This window comes from Bactrocera oleae, chromosome 6 (assembly GCF_042242935.1).
Source record: "Bactrocera oleae isolate idBacOlea1 chromosome 6, idBacOlea1, whole genome shotgun sequence".
In the NCBI taxonomy this organism is placed as follows: domain Eukaryota; kingdom Metazoa; phylum Arthropoda; class Insecta; order Diptera; family Tephritidae; genus Bactrocera; species Bactrocera oleae.
Genome location: NC_091540.1, coordinates 70,976,168 through 70,992,066, shown reverse-complemented (window position 1 = coordinate 70,992,066; position 15,899 = coordinate 70,976,168). Strand labels below are relative to the sequence as shown.

The following is a 15,899-nucleotide window of genomic DNA, read 5'->3' as shown; positions in this document are numbered from 1 at the left end:
GCTTCTCATTTGTCGGAATGGCTGTCATAAAAACTAAACGATCGGAATCAAGTTCTTCTAAGGAACCTTTTGTATTTATGAAGTGTATTATAGCTTCGTTGCAACCGAAGTTAACATTTTTTCTTGTTGTAGCACCGTTATTCCAAGGCATATCTATATTTTTGAGCCAAACAAAAATTTCGGCAAACCTACTTTAAAAACCCTCCAAAGTCACACGAAGCCTGAATTAATTTTTTTTAATATTATGTAATTTTTTTTTTATTTCCCGTTGTGTGAGCATACTTCAGTTTTTACTCAATAAAAATGACAAATCAGTTCTATTGTTGGTGGTAAGCCTACAACTGTTTATGTGTGGCTATTTTGTTTACAATTGATATTTGTGTAATGAACTTTTAAGAGCGACCATGCAGAATCGATAAATACAAAACCACAGAAAACTCGTAAATAATAAAAAAAAAACGTTTTTGATTACTTCATTGCGTTGGTGTCAATAAAACCACTAGCCAGCAGGCACACAACCTGATCGACCATATGAAAAAAATAAAAATAAAAAAATTAACCATTGACAAACACGCAAGCCAAACAGCTTTGTGTGCTCACTCCTCTCAATGAATGGATGGGCTCTTAATAAGTCACCAAAGTCAGCAGTAACCTTGACCAAGCTATTGCTGGCCGGCAGCTTTGTTGATGTTGTCGCTAAGGCCTGCCGTTGTCATTGCCGCTGGCCACAAACGCGTGCGTATCGTGCAGATAAATATTGTCGGGCATAACAAACCCATATGCGCTATATCTGCATACTCAGAAGTGCCTCACATTAGACTACATATATATATTTTTTTTTTGTGATTTTTTACTTGTCAGTTGCGAGTAAATCTTTGCACGTGCAGCTGACTGCGATGCTCATTGATTGACAATTTTTCGGCAATTGAACTTGAATATCAAAGCGGTCAGTGCGCAGCGGTGAAGCGCAAGCAAACTGAATGGTTCAAAAACCAAGATTTAATGTGCGCTAATTAAACAAAATCCAACACTTTAACGCATGGAAGTTTGCATTTAATGATGCGCTGTCGGAAATTCTGTATTTTGCGGCAGCATCAATCGATTGCTGGCATCATTAGCTAGCTCAGTGAGTGAGGGGAAATTAAATCAACATTTCTTAGGATCATATTGACAATACTATGACAGTCGATTCTAAGTATTAACATGACTTGCGACTGTATTACTCAAAGAGCAAACATCCGATTTCGAACATTCAAAATGTGACAGCAAAATCAACAATGAACCTTGAAGAATTCTACCGAAAATCCTCAAGCAAAGGTACAACCACGGAGGGAAAAAATCAAGTCGAAGTCCTTGATTGTAACAGTTATACCCTTATAGTACTCTCTCAAAAATTATTCATGTTGGCCGAATTCAAATGAGATACAATTTGAGTTTATATTTGACAAGTTTTGTTTATTGCATGAGGTTTTGATTAGTTATGTACACTCTACACAGATGGCTTATGCGACGCTAATCCGTTCTTCCATTAATCCTCGCAATTTTGTGATATGATGAATTCCAAGCATTGGTAGGATATTTTAAACTCGATTCTTCCAACACGTTAATAACGGGCTAACAAATTAATAATTAACTAAATATGAAAATGTGTGTCGGATCAAAATTGGCTAATGTTTTCTCGATAATCCATTATAACATTTCGTATGTTCTGCGTACACCTATAAAATTCTTCTCAGCTAAAAATTGTACAACAAAGGCGTGTATGCTTACGTATATATATCAAAATATTTATATAGAACACTGTCTATATAGAAAAGAGTGAAGCAGTAAACACTTTATAAAATCAGCCAAATAAACGAAAAAAAAATTGAACAAAGAGCTTGACAATCGTGAAAGTCGTTTTTTCCCCATATATGGTGAATTTACGTTAATTTGTATATGTATGTATGCTTGTAAATATATATATAATAATTTTAATATTGCTTTGACAGCCAAATAAGGCCAGTAATTAAAAATCTCGTTTTATTATGTATTTTCTCCTTTATGTAAGCGAATCACGGCTGTCGCCACACAAGGCAGTTAGACCGCTTTGTTCAATAAAAGGTTCTTTGGTTATTTAGCACAATACCTATGAAGTATGAATATTAAATAGGACTACGTAAAATGGGAATGCAAATTAATAATACTGTAAAATAGATATAAATATTTTTCAAAATGCACCAATTTAATATATGTATTCTATAAATACGAGGAGAGCGCAGATTTCTAGAAGGTACATAGTACACAGTTAGCAGGAAAAAAGTTATAAAAGAGAAATTAAGTTTTATAATTAAGAATAAAGCTACTATTTTGGAGACAAATATCTTGCTCGCTAAGCTCAATATTGCACATTAAAAATATTTGTCAATAGTTGCTTGAACAAATACACCACTCTTCATCCATTTTATTTCCTTCAAATGTTACGTAGAATTTATAGGTTGCTGTGAACACCTTAGGTCTCTGTACACCATCGCCATAGAACGAAGCATGACGGGAGTTTAATGTTATTTTCAAAGACTAACTTTATTCAATCCAGAACTCAGTTTTATTAAGGATATCATCACAGAGTACCTACTTAGTTCTCATTACCTAAAATAACAAAACTACGTTACAACTTTGTGTGTATTTCCGGCAACTCCTTTCAACCAACCAATCATATACGTATGTATATACAGTCGACGCTCAGAAATTAGGATCAGAGTTTGCAATACATTAAACGTTCCGAATTTAGAATTAAAAATTCAAGTTTCTGAGCGTATTTTGTTTATTTGTTACAATTAAAAATCAAGCTATTATTTTGTTTGTGCAAAATTAATCTAAAAAGGGATATAACCAATTTATGTATGTAATTCGCTATTCGTCGTCGCACTGATGTACATTTTGGCTAGTTGCTGTGTGAGTTTAATACGTGTGTACATATCTAAGTGTATTTTGACTGAAGCTATTTAAAAGTAAAAGTAAATCGCTGAATCACAGTTAGTGCTCCTGGCAATTAGAAAAGCAAAAACACCAACAACTTTTCAAAAAATAATCGGATGACGTCTCCGAATATTTAATAAGGAAGTAAGAAAAAAATTGTTAGGTATTTTCAGAAATAATAATCACCTTAAAAACAAAGTGGTTCTAATTTCTGAGCGTCGACTGTATATATATTGAATTCCCTCCACAAAACTTAATTTTTCTATACTAAATATACATACATATGTGTATTATTTTTTTAAATACTCATTTTGCATATCATACTGGGCTGTCTCGTTTGAATGCGCAAATCGCAAATCCCGCCATTGGCTATCGAGCTTGTCAGCACGAGACAATCGAATCAATTCTCTGTTGCAAGCAAAATCTCACCGGCTTAAAGTCAAAACGCTCTTAGTGATTGCTTGTAATTTTATTGTCGATACATACAATTATTATGGCATTTTAATTTATTTCATAAAATTTCCCGATACACGCTTGTCAATCTATGGATTACGAGCATATGTTTTTATATGCACGTTATGGTGTGTGTGAGTTTATGAACAAACGGAGCAAATAGCTTAATATATATCATATGGACAGTGTATTATTAAACAATTAAGAAACTGATAAGTTGTTAGGATTTAGGTGTTTACTAGGAGGGTTGGGCCGGGAATGCAAATATATGCTAATTAATTTAATTCGCTTTTAAATGTTGCTAAAATTTTTATTGCAATGATTAGTTTAACTTTGTGAGTGCTTATATAGCCATGGGCATAATTTAATTTGCAAATATAGATACATATGTATGCATATATAATATAATTCATTCCGCGAAAGGTATTTAAAGGGATGCCATACGAAAAGTTGTTGTACCAAAATTGGTATTTCAGCAAATGAATTTATGTTATGTTTGAAGGCAAACAGACTCATTTTTGAGCGAAAGAAGGTGCCTGATATAATATTTTAGATCTTAAGCTCAACCCGATTGAAAGAACACTAAGAGAATTCGGCTTTTGAATTATTTTTTCTCGATGTCAAAAAATCTGTTTGAAACATGATGATGTATCTGGATATTAGTTATGAAGGGTTTAAAGAACTTCGAGCAATCAGTGACCCCTATTTAAATTTTGTTTCTCAAAAAGATTAACCAATAAAAAAGCTTATTGTGAGCGTTTAAAAATATTTAAGGAACAACCTGACATTTAGGCATTCTCAATGCTAAGTATTGAATTTGTCATATTGTTTTGGGTGGAAGTGATTGATTTGATGAGTTATTGCCAGAGTTGGGCACGGTGATTTCTACAGACGTGCTGTATATGAATATACTCCTACATATATACACTTGCACTTCAATGAAAACATATTCCATCCGCACCTTGGCCAGCACATAATTCACCATTTGAGTCATTTGTTCATGTCGGTTTACCGTTCTGTTAAGTCCGGTACATTGCTTTCCTCTTGTCATTGTCATGCTTTCATTCTTTACATTTATCTGAGGTCTGACAAGCGCAGTCAACATTTACAATTCCTTTGCACTGAGGTTGTGTTTTTTGTTTATCTGGAACTTTGGTCAGGCGCATCTCAATTTATTTTAATTAAAAACAATGAAAATTTAGTGCATCAGGAATTGCACAACCAACAACAGCGCGCATGCGCAGTGACATTCCTGCTTTTTTTACACATACAACAGTGCATATACCTACATGTATGTATGTGTGTGTCAGTGGAAATATGAGCATGCTGGACGTTGCTCAATCAAAGCGAATTCTCCAAAGCGCGCGCTGTGATCAAAGTTCATGAACTGTTTAACGGCCCTTCTATTGTCTCATATGCGAAGCATGCTTTTGTCCGACTGTTATTAAACTGTGCCACTTGCTTTAAGTTTTCGGCGAAACTGCTCCCCCATTTTTACATATATACATACATATGTACACGCAGCACCCAATATGACAATATATTAACGCTTTACTTCTGCCAAATCAGCCAGTGAACTGGTAATTGCATGCTTCATTAAAAATATCTTGTTTTGTGGGGGTGTTTTTAGTCAATTCACGCGCGTCAGTTTAATATCATTCATTGAAACAATCAGTCACAATGTTTGTGGACATTTAGTGTGACAAAAGTATACGAATGTTATTATATGCTTATAAGAGGGCTATGAATACGATTTATGGCATCCCAACGAGAAATTCTGTACGAAGAAAAAGAAAAGGTAATCCATTTTATGTACCGCTTTTTGTCATTTAATAAATTGTAAGCTAAAGTTACGTTTGAAAAAGTAAAAAAGAACTTAAATTTAAGTTTGAAAACCAATGTTGCAAAGAAATAATATTTTGATGAGATATCGTTTGACTTCGATCTAAATATACCATACAAACAACAATTGTTGGTCACATAATGCCAGATTCCTGATGGGATGTGTCTGTGTACATATTTAAGTCCACATAAGTTATTGAAATTTGCTTAGAATCACTGAACAGTTTCCAAAAATGATTGATGTAAATATAATTGATCTCCACACAACAATCATTTAGTACTTTTATATTGTATTACCAGCAGTTGCTTGGAATTATTAGGTTAAACAACATATATACATATGTACGTATTTAATTTTAACTTAAATTGAATTAACAAGATACTTACAATAAATGAATGAATAAAGGGATTATACTAGTGCAGTAGTCAAAATATTTATATATTCCAATGTTAAGAGTTGAGATAAAAAGTTTAAAATTTCAAACCAAAATAACAATTTGAAATGATTTTATTTGTCTAAAACTTCCAGGTTCACGAATTTTTTTTTAGTGAGATACATACCATTCATACTAAACCACCGCTGTCATGCATGTAATTAATCCCCGATCTCTATGCACAATATCAACACTACAGAGACAAGTACTAATTGGAAAATTTTTTTTATAAAAACTTATGTATTCGTAAACATTCACTCAAATTTCGAAAGCTTGAGTAGTGTCTTTTGACACACCTAGGCCTTAGGACGCCCATTGTGATATTTCGAAAGCTTAAATATTTATTTAATACACCAATAGTATTAAAATTATCTAATGTCGAGTTTTTTCGAAAGTTTGGTTAAATTTTTTTCTCTATAGACTAAAATAGATATATATTGTGATACCCCTTTTATATATGCCCTATTTTTGTACGCATTTCAGAGAGCATCTTATATATAAATAACCCCTTATAACTTGCAAGTCCGAAAAACTGCTTTATTCTGAATTTTTATTAAGAGACATTTGGTTAATTAAATAAATAAAAAAACATTGAGCGTTTACAGAATTTAAGATACTTTAATAATCGGTGATTTATTTTGAAAAATTTTGCATTCCCTTGAAAAAAAAGTAAAATTTGTGAAAAAATTTACATTCAGTATGGCTTAAAAATTTTAATTAGTATCAAAAATCATTACCTGACAAATATATTAACTCTCAAAACAGTGTTTCAGGATTAATGGGTTTAAAGTTTTGGGAACTAATTTTAAAGAATTCTTATAAATACGCTCATATCTCCGATTTCAAATTATCGGAAAATATTTTCAAATATAATATATGTATATGATATATACAATAAAAAAAAAATTTTGAAATTCGCAAGCGCGTAATAACACCTTAATTGAATTAATTAGCTTACTTACTATTACTTAGACGTTAGAAATTATATACTTATCCAAAAACTTATTCCATATAAATTAATAAATTTTTTCCTTTTTTCATTGCAGGTTTAAAAGTATTACCGCTTTTAAATAATTTAAGGTAAGTAAGCAACATTTTGTTGTTACACCCAAATATACCCAAATATAATATATGTATATATGTATTCATAAAATAATTCCTCAAGTTATGTGAATCTAAATTTATACTTCTATGCAAGAAGTAAACATTTAACTTAATGTTAATAGACCTGATTATTTCGAACGGACTTTCTTAGTTGCTTTGCATAAAGAGGTTTTTTAAAGACCCCAAAGCTTTATTGTAGTTTCATTATTGATTACTCCAATTAGCAAGCCTTAAATACAGTTTAACATATTGTTAGGTATCAACTCATCTCAACAGTGTGCAATTTTCGTTTTTAGAAAAGTTTTTAGCTTGGGGAATTATAAACCTTAGACATTTTATTTTAGGTATTTCCCCACAGGGTAATTGCTCCCACCTTATATTACCCTATCTCAGCATACTTATAATCGATTTAGTTTTGCTTTGAATTTGCTAAGTACTTTAACACTCTTAAATACAGAAAAGTTAAACTCTGGAAAACGGTTTTATTGGTGTTATTATTGAGCGATTATCTGCAGAGCCGTGCCCAGAAAAATATGCAAATGCATATATTCATATAAGATAATGCTGAATCAAGGGGCCAACTACACAGTTGTTTTTGTTTTTGACAATTTATGCAAATGCTCATTCATAGCTGCATGAATTCGTCGGTGTATGGTATTTAGATAGACACAGTTATGCCACTAAGGTGGCATTGCCGAAGCGCCACTGGCTGTCAGCAGCAATTTGATTGAGATTATGCCTTTATTGTTTCCTTTGAATTCTGCCGAAGGTGGTTTTGTGTTAATTCCATATACCATGCATATATCCGAGTGCAACGCATACCTACATAAGTATATGGACATGCTTTTGTAATGCTGTTTCCTCAAATAGCTTTGCACATGAGGCGCAAGCAACCGCAAGCAATTTTGAAAACGTTTAATAAAAAGTACAAACCTCCATAAAAATGTGTCTTTGTGTTTATCTCAATTTGCATACAAATTAATAAATGGTAATTAAACTTTGTTAAGTTTATGCAAGCCACAACGTATGTGTGTAGGTTATATAAGTGCAAAAATAATTAAAAATTTCAGTATGGGACTATAGTAAAAATGGCAATCAAAAATGTTGTCACAAAAGAAAGATATACACTAAGCACTCGGTCATAATTAGTGGAAACAATGTGTAGATATAAACACTACCAAAAAGTGATTTTTGAAAAAACGTTTGAAAATATCTTTATCATACGGTTACATTAATCATCAAAACCGCCGACAACAAATCACCGCCCCAAATTTTATTTCATCTCCCACAATAAACGTTGTGAGTTGTAAAATATTTTCTTCTCTGCACTTCACTCCTAAATCCTTTGTAACTAATGTTTACAATATGCACATTTAACCGCACAGGAATGCTTTATTAAGCGATCTTTTCCTTCAGAATTAGCACATGCCTAGATTCGTATTAACTGATTAATAAAAACGTTAATAAGTGAGCTAAGTAATTAGCACCTTAGATTCATTTATCCGCCCACAGCATGACAAATACACACCCCCCAGACAGTTTCGTTTAACGATTCCAAAAAATGTAAAAAAAAAAAGTTAGCTTCAACTCTGTATTGGTTCGACAAATATTTAATTGAGCATCATCAACAAAGAGAAACCAATTTTAAATGTGTAGCGCAAAAAACCATTTATTAATATTAATTATTCAGTCAAATGTTAATTAATTGTTCCGTAACATGTCTGAACATTCGCATAAATCAAGCGGTCAACATCCTCCGATTTCAGCTTCTGCCACCACTATTTATTACAAAACTACTATGCATGCATATAGGTACAAGTATAAGTCGCTTTTTTACCCTGCAGGGAATTAGATTTCATAAAGTGATGGTGATAATGTGGGTAACAAATCTCTCTCAAAGGCTCTAAAGTTGTTTATAGTAAGTGATCTATAACTATAATATTGAAGAAATGCATAGGGTATACATATGTATATAGAGGAATCTTCTCCCATTTTAGGTGTGCGTCGACAAGTTGTAAGGTATTTGATTTTTAAAGAAGCTTTCTCGGAACAGAAATACAATCGATTGTTTTTTATTGCGGGAGCGGACTATGGCTCAATTTTTTAATGTTGGCCGCAATAAGGACGAACCCAGCTCCCTTGTCTGACACCTACACTACGGCATAAAATAATGGTGCATTTTAATTAAATTTCCTATAGGGTTTTTTTATAAATAGACTTACTAAATATACAAGTATGTACAATTTATGGACAAATATAAATTGTCTCTTTCGTATTGTTACAATCTTTTGTTCAGCGATGATATTAAAGAGCGCATAATTTTCCGAATAATTCAATAATTAATTTGAATAAATTATTCTTATTTTCGATTTTTTTGTGAATGAAATTGGTCAAAGTATTATCTTAATATATTTTAATATATGATATGAATTTGAACTATTTTTAATTAACAAAGTGATTGGAATTATTCATTAATCTGTTTTGAATTTTATATATTGTGGTTTAAAATTAATAATATACATATAATGGCAAAACCATGTCACAAAAATTACCGGACAATTTTCTGATTAAATACGATTCATTTCAATTTTCCTAAACAACGAGTATATCAACTGTCTACAATGATATTGCATGACGTCTTAATGTTATACAATAACATACATATGTATGTATGTATGTATGCTCATATATGTATGTATATAGTTATTACAGTTAATTTGTATATATACTCGTATGCGTACGTCTTACCGTTAAAACTCTGACGTCACAACACGTGAAAATGGCCAAAAGGAAATCTTAATCGAAATTCTATGTATCTGCAGAAGCATTTGGTCAACAGCCACCTACTAACTTATACTCCTCCGCACAAACTAATACATAAATATAGATACACATATACTGCTTATAGCCGAATTTACATATGTATAGGCTCTTTAAATTAATGTTTATATATGGTATATAGCCCACTCGCTTCCATACGGCTACACACACACAAGCACTTTCGTGCATTTACATCGGACATCGAAAATCACGTGCTGAGGCCCGTTGGAGCTTTCTCGTGAGCAAAACGGAGTAAATTTTGTTACTTCACAGCGGCAGCAATGACGTTTCTATGCGCGCGCACCACGTGCATGCCGAAAATGAAATTTTACCAACAATAAACAAATATGAAAAGCTAAAGTATTTTAATCAAATTGAGTTATAATGCTCGCTCTCCGCAAATCGGCTGCTGGCCGACTCCAGGTCGTGATATTGGAGTGAGCATACCATACATAAATGAGTTTAATACATTTCACATTGTACTGCCTCCAAATTGAAAATTTTATTAAATAGAAAACTTAAAGAAATTAGAAACAAATACAATTTATAAGATACTCAGAAGGATAAGTTTTTAAAATGTTTTAATTCGTACTTCGAGTCCTGCCACTGTCGTTTATTCAATCAGTAACTACAAACTCGCAGACGTTCAAAGAACGGGGTACTTTGCTATTCCAACACTTTCGTTTGGAAATTCAGTGTTTTCGGTCATAAAACAAATTCGATTGCCAAGGACTCTGCTCAACAATCGTGCGGCTTTCTTACAGGCTAAGAGCCTGAGGCTGTGCAGTGGAGGCGTCAAAAATACAACGTCTTGGTCGTCTCGCCTTTTGTTGTTCCCTATCGAAGTATAATTTCCGCAGCTTGCAACTAGTGAACAATTTGAAGTGAGTGCTTCTTCTTTGGTGCAAAAAATTCGTTTCTAAGGACGTACATACATACTCAATAGATAATGTGTAGCAGTGTTGTTGTTTTAATAAATTAAATGATTTATAATTTCAAATTATGCAAGCGAATACCTAGAGTGTTATATTTTGATGCATTTCGTAATGTACATATGTTTTTTGCCATTATTTATATGTATATTTTGGTAGTGCATTGCTTATTATATATATATAATAAACTATCAGCAGTTCATTCCTTTTACTTGTGAATGAAATCAATGAATTATTGCGTTGTTTATTGCAGCATTCCTCTGCAGCTGCACCCGATTGTAGAAGAAACAAATCATTATCATAAACAATTTAAAAAAATTATAAAATGAGTATAAATTACTTTGTATTGACAGTAAATAATACATTTTTCATTTAACATTAGCATTTTTAATAATAATCACATAAGCGACTAGAAGTTAGAACAACAGAAATATAATATAACTTATCTATATTTGCAGGAAAGTCGCACAGAGTGTGGGAGATATTATAGTGCAATTGGACGTATTCGACGAACAGCGAGAATGCGACGAAGCTCAGAGTCTACAGGGCCCAAGTGGCATCAACTTAAACTCGCATCTTGATGTATTCTACGCGATATTGCGACAAGTATGACAATTATTAAAATGATCTTGTTGTTATGTTATTTTATGTTACTATGCTTCATAAGGTTTCGAAACAATTTCTATCCAAAAATTAGTATTATTTAGAACGCTTCAGAAACTTCAAAGTTCCGCAACTTAGAGTATTAGACTTATGTAGATCTTATGCTGCTCAATGCATACCACATCCCTTATGAAACTCACTGGGCTTATGGCCCTTATGAAAATTAACCTGAATTTCTATAAAAGGATATACATAGCATGTACCATCCGAATAAAGATAGCAGAGGATCTGAGCATCTCTTATGAATCGAATCTCTTAACTGAATCTTTTGCCAAAACGACGTTGAGTAGATATCGCGAAAGAGATGCTTGACAACGTAGCTGAGGACCACTACATTCATCAAACGCATCAATACTCATCATTACTGGTGACGAGACGTGGCTTCATGAATATGTATATATATAAACTGTCCAACAATCTAGGGAATGGCGCTCCACAAATGAAAGATTTGTATTAAAATACTTGAAAATGTAATTTTTTTCTCAGTCCGGGTCAATTTTGTTAAGCTGGTATTATTTAATTGATAAGTGAAATACAATATGAGAATTTATTGCATCTGCCAAAAGCTTTTTTTGTAGCTACAATAACATAAAATGTTACAACCTATCGTTCTATATATTCATTAGTTAAAGAAACTAATGCAATTTCTACTTTTAGGTGGCCGATACGCCACAGGAAGTGCCATTTCTAAGTATACTACAACATTTATTACGTATTGACCCCAAAGAGGCAATCAGCGATGTGATCTGGGATACAACAGAGAAGTTAGTGCATCGTGCCACACTACTCGAGAGTCATGAGGACTCGGTAAGGATTCTACGTTCTCCGAGCGTACAAAAATTCTCCTGTCCACATTGTCGCGGTGACGCAACCAGTCCAAGTCGCAAAAATGCCGCCTCACTTTCTACCTCAGCCTCATCACAGCTGCATAACGGACCGTTATCACCGATTTCATCACCACCACCACCACCACTACTACTACCTTCAACAACAGCGCCACCACCACCGCCGCCGCCCATACCGCCACCTCCAATGAATGGTCCTATTAGCGGTGGGGCGCCACCACCACCTCCACCGCCAATTATGAACGGAAATTGTCTAGTAGCACCGCCCGCGCCGCCACCCGTACCTGGCGCTCCACCACCTGCACCACAACCACCAGGCTCAACTGGTAATTTACTCAGCAATCACACAAATTCTATACGACCTGTCACCCCGGACTTGAGCATGAACGGTCACAATATGATATTACTACCACAACAAGACACACCAGCACCCAAGTCGAAGATGAAAACCATAAATTGGGGTAAAATACCGCCAAATCGCGTCATTGGAAAGCAAAATATATGGACTATAGTGGCCAATAATCACCAGGACACACCAATGACCGACATCGATTGGAATGAAATGGAAGGACTATTCTGTTTGCAATCGACCAGCGCTCAAGGCTCACCGAAATTGGGCCGTGAAAGCAGCAGTAGTTCAGGCTACGATACTCTCGACCGCAAATCCAAAAAGGAGAGCTCAGAAATATCGTTGCTCGACGGTAAACGCAGCCTGAACGTAAACATCTTCCTCAAACAATTCCGAAGGTGAGAATATTTAGTTTTAGTTATTATCCAGAAATAGGGAATTTATTAATTTTTCTGATCTAAATTACGATCATATTTGCAAGAATTAGGAAGTTAGGACCAATGAAGTGTTAAAAGCATTATTTTTGGTTGCATTCCAGTTCAAATGAAGACATTATACAACTAATAAGAGATGGCGAACACGATGACATCGGTGCGGAAAAGTTACGGGGCTTACTAAAAATTCTACCGGAAGTCGATGAATTAGATATGCTGAAAACGTTCAATGGCGATAAAAGTCGGCTGGGTAATGCCGAAAAGTTTCTGCTACAGCTCTTGGAAGTACCAAAGTGAGTATAAACCCATGTGTGTTGATGTATATATTAATATAATAATGTTACATATTTGTATATTACAGTTATAAACTGCGTATTGAAAGCATGCTGCTAAAGGAAGAATTCGCCGCCAATATTAGTTATCTGGACCCATGCATCAACGCAATGATCTATGCTGGAGGAGGTATGTATATTCATTTAGATCTCCGCTGAAAGTTTACTGGGCCTTCACATTGACCTTGTTGCATATTCTTTAGAGATGAAGGGTCTTTTGGGCTTAAGTCGCCACCGAAAATTTAATGAAATGTTCATAAAAATTTTTTAGTGTAAAAAATTCGCCACAGCTTTCCGAATGATCGCTGAAAAATAAAGACATTTTATTAAACTATTAAGATTGTTCCGCGACCAAGTTAAAATATGTTTTAAAAGTATTGCACAAGTAAAAATTACTCATTCGTCCATCCTATTAATTACTTTGTTAAAATCCCTACACTTATGACTTCACTACTTCTATATATTTCCTTAAATTTTGGTGGAAACGAGAGACCTAAGCAACAAACCAGAACATTTTGATCTTCAAAAATTTTGTGTTTCTATAAAAGCTACCTTAACGAAAGGAAATTCGCTAAACTTTTTATTATAAAAAACTTCTCAGATCTTATGAACAACGAAATGCTGCAAGAAGTGCTGTATATGGTTGTTATCGCTGGCAACTTCCTCAACTCGGGCGGCTATGCCGGTAATGCAGCTGGCGTCAAACTCTCCTCGCTGCAAAAGCTCACCGACATACGCGCCAACAAGCCGGGAATAAATCTCATACACTTTGTGGCAATGCAGGCAGAGAAGCGCAATCCAGAGCTGCTAACATTCCCCGCACAGTTGACTGCGCTGGAAAATGCATCCAGGTAAGGCGCCTCTAACTTACTTTTACAATTGTATTTGCACATACATACATATATTATATATTTGCAAATGTGCCTACATTTTAGAACAACTGTCGAACAAATAAATAACGAGATTAATGCGTTGGATATAAGAATACGTAAAATCAAAAGGCAGATCGAACAACCCACAACGGAGGATGAAATCAAAGCGCAAATGTTGGAGTTCTTAGAGGTGAGTCACTTGGCGTATATTTGCTCTAGATTTTATTTGCAATCTTACACCATTAAACGCGATTTACAGAACGCTGAGCGCGAGGTGGCTGCGCTGCAGGCCAATATGAAGGAAGTAGAAGTGATGCGTTTAAAGCTGGCCGATTTCTTTTGCGAGGATGCGGCGCACTTTAAATTAGAGGAGTGTTTCAAAGTATTCCAATCATTCTGTGATAAATTTAAGCAGGCTGTGAAAGAAAACGAGCGCCGACAGCAATTGGAGGAGCAGGCTACGCTCAGACGAAAACAAAGGGAAGAGCAGCTCGCCAGGCGTGCTAGGCAAGGTAAGAGCTTCATCAGTGGAAACATCCGCTTTCTTTTTAAACATAATGTATGCCATACATATGACTAAATATGTATGTATTTCTTTTGATATTTCGCCTTGCAGTTAGTCAATGTGGCACGCCCGTCTCTGATTCGGAAAACCATTGTAGCATTGAAAAAATGTTTGATACCCCTGAGGGGATTTCGCCGAGCATAACACCGAATGGTAGCATGCGAAAAAGGCGGCCTAGTCGTGTTTTACCAGAGGAAGACGATCTAATGGAGTTTTTGCGCACATCCGGACATGAGCATATAAGTAGAGATCGAAAGGCCTATGGAAGTTTGGGTATGTAAATACTGAAGTGTTTTAAATTATTTGCGGTACAAAATTTTCCTACTATCATTGCCTTTCTTTTTAACCCCCCGGTAAATAAAAATAAGAGACGAAAAAGTTATACATACACATACGCGTTTAGAGTTTACATATTATACTTATATATAATCACAATCTCAAGTACACCCTTTGATTGTCTGTCTCTCTATTTACCAATGACTTAGACCGGTCTTGGGCACGTCGTGCACGTTCTGGAAGTTCCAGTCGAAAACGTCCCGAACTTTTAAATGTGGACTTTAGTGATGAGCGTGAGCGTGCAAGTTCGCCAGCGCCGATACTAAATATGGACAAAAAATCGCCAACTTCGCCGCAAGGTGGCGGCACTACACCTTCCCCCACGCAGCACGCCAGCGAGGATACGAAACCGAGGTGAGTGTGCAAACACACATCCATGATGTACTTATTGGTGCTATTCTGAGAGTGTTATGCCTAATTTTGATATAGAATATCCCGTGAATTTCGACAAAAAATCGAAACCTGGCTGCAGTCCAACGAGAACGATGAAAAACAAAACGAAGAATTCAAACGCAAGCGCCGTTTGGTTAACAGTAATAGGCGTTCGTTTGAAAACGAAACAGGTATATTTGCGATATGATAAAAAATAATTAAGTGCCAAGGCTTGAACACTGCTATATATGTACGTTTCGATTACCGTTTTGTGATTTTAGATAGCGAACGAAAATTGGATACTTTGCCTGAGGAGAAAATCGTGCCTACCACGCCAACCACAACTACGAACTCTACTAATTCTCAACATTTCTACAAGAATACTACCAACACTAACAACAGCAACAACAACAATAATAATAATAGTAATAACTGTAACAATAACAATAATAACAATGCGAATAACTATAAACGGGTATATCCCGACTGGAAACCCGCCAACACGCTCGAACACACCGACGTTGTCGGCACAATACAAGCAATTGCTGGTATGACAACATAATATTTGAACTTTAAAAATTTTTCTCA

At 34.7% G+C, this 15,899-nt stretch overlaps 1 protein-coding gene across 2 annotated transcripts in view; it reads left to right on the top strand.

Annotated features, from left to right (window-relative positions):
• form3 (formin 3) overlaps positions 1-15,899 on the top strand; it is a 57,186-nt gene that overhangs the window by 37,790 nt on the left and 3,497 nt on the right. For both annotated transcript variants that reach the window (XM_036364208.2, XM_036364206.2), the window contains 12 exons: positions 6,734-6,767; positions 11,002-11,149; positions 11,864-12,798; positions 12,939-13,127; positions 13,196-13,296; positions 13,768-14,017; positions 14,102-14,228; positions 14,298-14,550; positions 14,655-14,876; positions 15,089-15,293; positions 15,369-15,502; positions 15,593-15,859. In XM_036364208.2, coding sequence (XP_036220101.2) covers positions 6,734-6,767; positions 11,002-11,149; positions 11,864-12,798; positions 12,939-13,127; positions 13,196-13,296; positions 13,768-14,017; positions 14,102-14,228; positions 14,298-14,550; positions 14,655-14,876; positions 15,089-15,293; positions 15,369-15,502; positions 15,593-15,859 — 2,865 coding nt within the window. The remainder of the gene's footprint in view (positions 1-6,733; positions 6,768-11,001; positions 11,150-11,863; positions 12,799-12,938; positions 13,128-13,195; positions 13,297-13,767; positions 14,018-14,101; positions 14,229-14,297; positions 14,551-14,654; positions 14,877-15,088; positions 15,294-15,368; positions 15,503-15,592; positions 15,860-15,899) is intronic.